At 35.1% G+C, this 8,704-nt stretch overlaps 1 protein-coding gene across 1 annotated transcript; it reads left to right on the top strand.

Moving 5' to 3' along the window:
- Positions 1-202: 202 nt before the first annotated feature.
- On the top strand, positions 203-7,871 carry LOC127956068 (gastrula zinc finger protein XlCGF57.1-like). The gene is made up of 2 exons (XM_052553839.1): positions 203-341; positions 6,636-7,871. The coding sequence occupies exon 2, from the start codon at positions 6,839-6,841 to the stop codon at positions 7,565-7,567; it is 729 nt and encodes a 242-aa protein (XP_052409799.1). The 5' UTR covers positions 203-341; positions 6,636-6,838; the 3' UTR covers positions 7,568-7,871.
- Positions 7,872-8,704: the final 833 nt, after the last annotated feature.

The raw sequence follows: 8,704 nt of genomic DNA, 5'->3' as shown, positions 1-8,704 counted from the left end.
ATAATGTAATCTTATTTCGTCTCAGTTTCTCCCCAGAATATAAGGGCAACAATTCAGAATTCATCTTTATTTGGTTAAAGTGGAATATATTAAAGGTCCGTAAAGTATTACAACAAATTATGACTGTGAGAACAGAAAACGTTAATAAAGACATAATCTGCTGTGTTTACATCTTGACACATTCTTTTTTGTGTGTGCATTTGTCAACCCATGATAATTTGAAAAGATAGTTGTCCATCATAGTTTATGCATCAGCGTGTAAACGGGACTTTTATTTTGGTCTGGTGTTGTGACGTCATAAACCTGTGCTCCTGCATCTGTTGTGATTCGCCTGAGGAAATGTTTGTGTTTTTTTTTTTTTTTTTACGTTTTTTTGATTAATGCAAACTACTGTCAATTTAAACGTTTTTACAAGCTATGATAATAATTTAATTAATATTAACCTATAAATAACGCTGTAATAATTGTTTTTGCGTTATTTTTGTGAGTAAAACTCATCCATTAATAACAGAACAGCTGCGTCTCATTTCGCTCCCTAAATCGTTAATTAGTACATCGATCAAGTACGTTACTGGATTGAAGTGAGAGAAAGAGCAATTTGAATAATCTGAACAGAATCATTTGTAAATGATTCAGTGATTCGATTCAGCGCTGACGATAAAAGAGAACAAACATGTTCAGTGAAAACTCAGGTGAATAAAGTGCAGTACAATACGCTTGAAGTACACTTACACTTCGATAATGTAAATAATGTGCTTTATTATCGCACACTAATTTTGTACTCCATGTAATCAAAATTATTCTTTAGTACTTTTAATAATCTTTAGAACAGTGAACTCGACTGAGCTAATTTGAAACACCATGAACTACGATGCACTTTTAACATACAAAAAATGATCAAGTTACTACTTGTATCTTTCATACACTTCTAAATATTCTGGATTTGATTTAAAATTAGGATAACTAGATAAAAGTGTTATAACATTGAACTGCTTTTTAAATAATTCAAACCACACTTATAAGAAATCCTTATAAGGTCCTCTGTATATTTTTGCAGTAGTATACTTAATTTCAAAGAATCGTTATAAATCTCGGGTATTTTGCTAATGCTACTGGAGTAGAATTATTCTATGAATTAGTGTATTTATATTGTACAAGTTTAACCAGTTAAGTTAGCACAGAAAACAAGAATGTGCCACAAATGCACTTGCTGCTATTTAAGTATTTTTTCTTGCATTCAAGTATTTTTACCTTGGACTTTTAGAAACCAACTGCAGATGTTTTCTTAAAAATTTATTTATTTCATATTGTGTTCAAATAATATATAATATAAATACCTAAATATTAACTTTGTTTATTTTGGGTTTGCATTTAAATAAGTTCATTTGAGTCCACTAAACTATCTCTGTATATGATTTCTTATTTTACCATTGCATTAATGAACTACGCTGCTGACAGAGATTTAGTTTGCATAAATTTTTTATATATGTTAAAGGCTTAGTTCAGCCACATATAAAAATGATGTCATTAATAACTCACCCTAATGTTGTTCCAAACCCGTAAGACCTCTGTTCATCTTCTGAACACAGTAAGATATTTTTTAGATTTAGTCCGAGAGCTCTCAGTCCCTCCATTGAAGCTGTGTGTACGGTCTACTGTCCATGTCCAGAAAGGTAAGAAAAACATCATCAAAGTAGTCCATGTGACATCAGAGGGTCAGTTACAGTATTTTGAAGCATTGAAAATACATTTTGGTCCAAAAATAGCAAAAATTATGACTTCAGCATCATTTTCTCTTCCTCCTTTGAAGATGAACGGAGGTCTAACGGGTTTGGAACGACATGAGGGTGAGTCACTAATGACATAATTTTAATATTTGCAACAAACATGCTCACTATATGGTTAAATATCTTGATAATCAGGTTCTGAAATATGTGCAAGTAGATGTATTTGGAAGTTCGAGCACTTTATTTTAGACATATTTTAGTTGATCTATACTGGGTGATGGTCATGTTAGTTCATGCTAAATCCAAGCTGTGGGAATTACAACACGCAAAATCATTCTTTCCTCCCGAAAGACATTGAAGTAATTTTCTGGTGAACTGGGAGAAGAGCAGAGTAAACTTTATAGTTTCCTTCACAATGTGTTTCTAAAATCAGTAAAGCATTCCATCAGACTATATTTGTAAGGTTCATTACTGCCCCTTTCATAGACTACGGGGTATATTTTTACAAACTATAAACATATTGGTTAGCTACTACTAAAGTGTTATTTGGGTTGCCTAAACCCACAGAATGCAGATCTCATAACTGCATTCAACTAAGTTTGCAAGGTTTGTTAAATTAAATGTTCATTAGTTATTCAAAGATTTGTTTCAATTATAAATAAGTATTTGCTTTCTATTACTAATAATATATAAGCAATCCTTATACCGTATTTTTCGGACTATAAGTCGCACTGAGTATAAGTCGCATCAGTCCAAAAATACGTCATGATGAGGAAAAAAACATATATAAGTCGCACTGGACTATAAGTCGCATTTATTTAGAACCAAGAGAAAACATTACCGTCTACAGCCACGAGAGGGCGCTCTATGTTTTCAGTGTAGGCTACAGGAAAATGAGAAGCATAGAGCGACCTCTCGCGGCTGGAGACGGTAATGTTTTATCTTGGTTCATGTCAAATTAATTTTGATAAATAAGTCGCACCTGACTATAAGTCGCAGGACCAGCCAAACTATGAAAAAAAGTGTGACTTATAGTCCGTAAAATACGGTAATACTTTTTGTATGCATTAATTCCTTTGTTTAAATGATTGTTCTCTGATTATTAGACAGGCTTCTATTTGTATTAGACAGAACTTTTAAAAATGAGAGCCTCGAACACATCGGCCAAACAGTAAAATGTATCGGTTGATGTCGATATTTGAAAGATTAGTTTTGATATGACAAAATGCCAGGAAAAGCACGAAGGCAGATTTGAATTCAACAGTTGATCACGAGATGCACTGAACAAAAGCTTCAGGAACCAGTCATAGAGTGATCACACAACGATGTGATCGTTCACGTTAAAATGGATTGTGGAAAGTCATGTTGAGATCACATGATCAGACAAACGTTAACACTGTCTTGAAGTGCAGCTGAAAAGATCCTTTCACATTGGCCATTTATGATATTATGGATTTAAGTTGAAACGTTAATAAGGTATAATCTAAACAGATTTTTTTAGTCTGCAACATTAACCCTTAAAGACCTAGAACATTTTTGGGGCGCCTGACACCTGCTCTTTTCTATGTTTTTCAGACCTATTCTAGCAGTCAGCATCAATGCCATATATCATTATAAACTTACAGTTTAAGTTTAACTAATTTAATTTTACTTTCGTTTTCTCAAAGAATGAATGAAATTACTGAATTTTAAGAAAAATGCAAGCAACAGTTGGGTGTTTTCTTACTGTGTACTCAAAAATAAAAACTCCTAAAGTTTGGATATTTTTCTGTAGAAAGTTGTGTCTGTGTGTTACTTCCAAATAATATTTTGTTTAGATGTACCATTTGCCAAGGAAGTTATAGCCATTTATTAAAATATTGTTAGCAACACGTTTGAGTAAAAAACATCCCTATTTCGTTAACTAACAATAGAGGTGTGCCCAAAAACATTTTAATGAGTAAAGAAAATGGAAAGAGTGTTATTTTATAACAAAACCAAACAAAAAAAGTTTTTTTTCTTCTTCTGAGAAATGTTTTCAATCTGAATATGAACAATAAACACAAACTATGCAGCATATAGTAAAAACAACTGCACAAATAGTCTTTAACAATACAGTGCAAAAACAGAGCAAATGTTTCACAAACTACACACAAGATGAGTGAGAAATATTCAGAGTGCAACAGAAAAAAATAGTGCAAATTACCTTTTTATGAACTATATATTTACATAATTATTTAAACATAATAGACATAGCATAAATGATAGATCCGCCGACTGTATTCTACGTCAGAATCGATTTTACCAGGAAATCGTCAAGCGACCGTAAACAGAAATCCCAGTGCTTTATCAGATATGTACCACTGTTTCATCCTTGGTTTTGATTTGTTTTATGTCAAAGTTCTCTGTTGTGTATTTTTTTTTTTTTTGTGCTTTTTCAGAGAGTTTGCAAATGTGTTATTTTGTGTTTGTATAAGTGTTCGACTTATTGTTTGAATATGGGACAGTTTGAACCAATCTGGGCTCGGGGTGGGACTAAGCGTCAACAATCATTTCCGTTTGGTTACGAGAAACAAAAGCATTGGTTTCTTCTGACGAATCAATGTTGTCAAAATGTGATGACGTAATCACATGCACTACGGCGCCTCTGAATATCTAAATGAGAGGATATCTCTGAAATGTGGAGAATCTCTGCTTTACATCACTTTTTAAAGCATTTAGATTGGATTAGCGGTTCAAAAAGTTATTACCTTTGAGGGTTAAACACAGTATTTGCTTCTAAAATAAAAACTATTAAGTCAGTGGTTCCCAACCTTTTTCAGCTCGCGGCCCACACTACCAAACACAAATGCTAGCGCAGCCCACTGCAAAAAAATTAACTCACCCCGCTATTGTTGGGTTAATAACTTAGTATTCAGAAGCTAGATTGTTAACTGTCTTTATTGAATGAATTAGGGCTGTGCGATATGGACAAAAAACAAATACAAAAAAACACTCGCGATTTCTTTGAAATTTTTTCTTCAAAAAGTTGTAACGTCTCTAGAACAGACATAAGTCAAAACAATCACTATAGTTAAAGTGTAACAAAATGTATAGACTTATGGCAAAAAAACAAACAAAAAAATTAATATAAATAACTTTTTTTTCTGCAATGCATTGTTCATAGAGCTCATTAATTGTAGCAGTGCCTCAGGTATTAAAATAGATTTGTTATACATTATACAGGTTCACACATAGGCCTACTCCGTCTGCAGTGCGTATACAGTCTGTGTAAGCGGTTCAGAAGCAGCAGTGAGAGTGCATTATTGTAACGCGAAAGTACATCAAAATAATGCACGAGCGTGAATCTCTCTGTTCGCACGCAGATTTCCTTTTTCTCTGTCACAAAACCAGACGTGCTTGCTCAGATACACGCTGCTATCGCCCTGAGAGAGTGCAAACACTTAAAACGTGTCTCCTCTCACTTAAAACTGCATCCTGTGCACTCACAACTCTCTCTATGCTCATGTGCTAGATATTAATTATTTTAGCACGTTTTTATTTCTAGCTTTTTACCACATGCAGTGTGAACGCTCTGATCCGTTAATGGGCTCAGAAAACCACCGCGACCAACTAGAGGGCCGCAGACCACAGGTTGAAAACCACTGTATTAAGTACTTACAGATGAGGTCTATTACTTTGGTGCCCTAGTGGTTATAAACACAACTACATGTGTCTCGCAGAAGAACACTGCTTGGGACCCGACCAGACTTTTTTGCCGCAGCATTAAATTCCCAAATAAAACTCTGTAGTGGTCGGTAACTCTGATGTAATTTTAACGGGAGAGGGCAGTCTTAACAATATCCCATTCCTGACGTCCATTCAGAACAGTATACCTGTGCTCTATTCTTATTGGCCACCGGTACAGCCTGCACTAGTGCTGTCTTAGAAGGACGTTCAACTAGGGGTGCACACTAAATATCGTCCGATAATTAATGCGCATCTTGTCAGTAAATCCGGTTATCTAATCTGTGAAAATTCCATCAGGAGCATGATTTCACATAGAGCAGCTATTACTATACAGAGCCGCTGTTTACTGACACGCTGCGCAAATCCATGCTGATAATGAACATTGATTTGCGCAACTTGTCAACCGGCTTTACTGACTGAGATTATCTATATAGCATTAATTATCGGAATGATTTTATCGCACACTCCTTCGTTAAACTCTGTTTTGTGTATTTAGCTTGGCCTATAAGTCTATATTAACGACAGATGTTGTTTACAACACATTATCTACTGTGTTAAAAGAAGAATGTCAAAGAATTTAGTATTTTAAAACAGTGTTTTCATTTTAAAATTGTTTAGCAAGGTTTAGATGACAAAGCAAGTAAAGCAAGAGAAAAACAAAACAATGGTACAGAATATCCACCATATGAAACCTCTCTCACTATTACAAATCAATAAAAATCTAACATTGATTTACAGACTCGCACTACACATTGTCTGCATTTCATTACTCTTAATTACCCTCTTTTTAATGAATCTCAGTGCTGAATTTGTCTAATGATAAAAAGTCAAGCACATGCTGCTGTGTTTAGAATATGTATCTTGAATGCAAATATGCAACACATCACATGTAATGTCTCTTTCAGTAGCATAGTGGATATGGGACAGGGGTGTCCAGTCCTGCTCCTGGAGGACAATGGTCATATAGAGGTTAGCTCTAACCCCAATTAAAGCTAATCAATGTCTTTGCAAATCTTCTGAAACTTCTAGCAGATTTGTTGGGGCAAGTTGGAGCTTAATTCTGTAGAACACTGGCCAACCAAAAGCAAGTTTGGACACCCTGGTATAGGAAACATGGATTACGTTTCTACATGTTTGATGTCGATTGCTTTGAGCCATTAAACTGGGGTTAACTTTTTTTTGGTTTGTTTTTCCAAACAGATGAGAGGGAAGTACTGAATGAAATTGAGGAGAAAGATCAGTATGAGAATCTTCATGACGTAATAACTGGAGAAAAATATTTTTGTTCCTTACAGTCTGAAAAGACCACACAAAAAAGAGCTCAAAAGACAGGAACTAGGAATTATTTTGCTTGCTTTCAGTGTGGAAAGACTTTCAGTCAACAAGGAAAACTTAATAGGCACATGAAAATTCACAATAGAGAGAAGCCTAACAGATCCGCTCAGTGTGAAGAGAGTTTCAATCATAATGGAAACCTTGATGTCCACAGCCTTTTTACCTGCCAACAGTGTGGAAACAGTTTCACTCATAAAGGAAGCCTTAACAAGCACATGAGAGTTCACAGTGGAGATGAGCCTTACACATGTAATCAGTGTGGAAAGAATTTCAGTTTTCATGGAAACCTTAAAGTCCACATGAGAATTCACACTGGAGAGAAGCCTTACATCTGCAAACAGTGTGGAAAGAGTTTCAGTCAACATGTAAATCTTGAATCTCACATGAGAATTCACACTGGAGAGAAGCCTTTTACCTGCAAACAGTGTGGAAAGAGTTTCCGTCAACCTGGAAATCTTGTTCACCATAATAGAATTCACACTGGAGAGAAGCCTTTCACCTGCAAACACTGTGGAAAAAGTTTCAGTCAACTTGGAACTCTTAATTACCATATGAAAGTTCACACTGAAAAGAAACCCTTCACCTGCCATAACGTCCACAGGCGAATTCACACTATGGAGAAATTTTTTACCTGCCAACAGTGTGGAAACAGTTTTACTCATAAAGGAAGTCTTAACAGGCACATAAGAACTCACACAAAGGAGAAGCCTTACATATGCCCTCAGTGTGGAAAGAGTTTCAGTCAAAAAAGATACCTTGAAGTTCATATGAGAATTCACCCTAAAGAGAAGTTTTAACCAAAAAGGTAACCTTAGGTATCACATAAAGATTTTCTCAAGAGGGACCTGTTTCAATGTCACCAGTGTGGAATGGGTTTTACAGACAAGAAAAGCTCAAGAAAATAAATCATTCCGGAACATTGGAAAGAAAGCTCTATTATGCCATACCCCTCTTCCATGAAGCTGCATTGTGCAACATTGAGATTGTCACCTAACTGTATTCAATCAACACTGAACTGATTCTAATAGAATAACTACATTATTGTTTTGTAGAACTGTTTACAGCTAAACTAATGTCTAAATAATCTTCACAGTAGTGGCATTTCCAATACAGATTTATGCAAAACTTTAGCAACATTTTATAAATGTTGTCAAAAAAGTATTACGAAATGACGCCATTTCCAGTAACCAGTGTTATGCGACTAAAACACATCTTTCGTCTTTTACAATAAGTCTTAGCAATGGAATTTTAGTATATTTATTAGAAAGTGTATTAGGTTTGTTTTTTTGTTTTTTTTTATGGAAGCAGCACAGAGAGCTGCTACAGAAACGTACGTCCATGGCGCAGTTGGAATAAACCCAAGCATTGACTAGAGTGGCCACAATCAGCTTCAGTGGCCGTATCAAAGCCACTACAGATGTGTCCAGTGTAAATTGTCTAAGCATTGATGGTAGGGAAAGACCTTTATACTGGAGCTCAGCCATGTATGAAGTGTAGGAGGTTATAGTACATTGAAGAATGATTAATTACTTTTAATATATATATATATATATTTATAAGTTGCTCCTTTTTCACTTCTGGTAACTACAGTTTGGCTAAAACTATTGGCTAAAAGTAGTGACTAAAACTATGAAAGACTTAAATGACTAAAATGAGACTGAGACTATAGAGCATCACAGTCCCGCCCACAGCTGGTGCCAGAAGTAAAAATTCAATGCAATTTCTGCATTGACATTTGGGGTATAAGCCATAAAAACATAACCATACATGGTAGACTTAAAACCGTCTATGGCTGTACTAAGCGATAGAATATGCTCATATAAACATAAAAGGATCATGGGGCACTAACCTTGTTTTGATATAAATGCCTTTTATTCGCGAAGTCTTGGCTAAGTACTTCATTACCCACAATCCTGAAAAATCCCACAGTGTTG

This window comes from Carassius gibelio, chromosome B4 (genome assembly GCF_023724105.1).
Source record: "Carassius gibelio isolate Cgi1373 ecotype wild population from Czech Republic chromosome B4, carGib1.2-hapl.c, whole genome shotgun sequence".
In the NCBI taxonomy this organism is placed as follows: domain Eukaryota; kingdom Metazoa; phylum Chordata; class Actinopteri; order Cypriniformes; family Cyprinidae; genus Carassius; species Carassius gibelio.
Note: the sequence above shows the minus strand (reverse complement) of the source record. Positions and strands in the feature narration are given on the sequence as shown.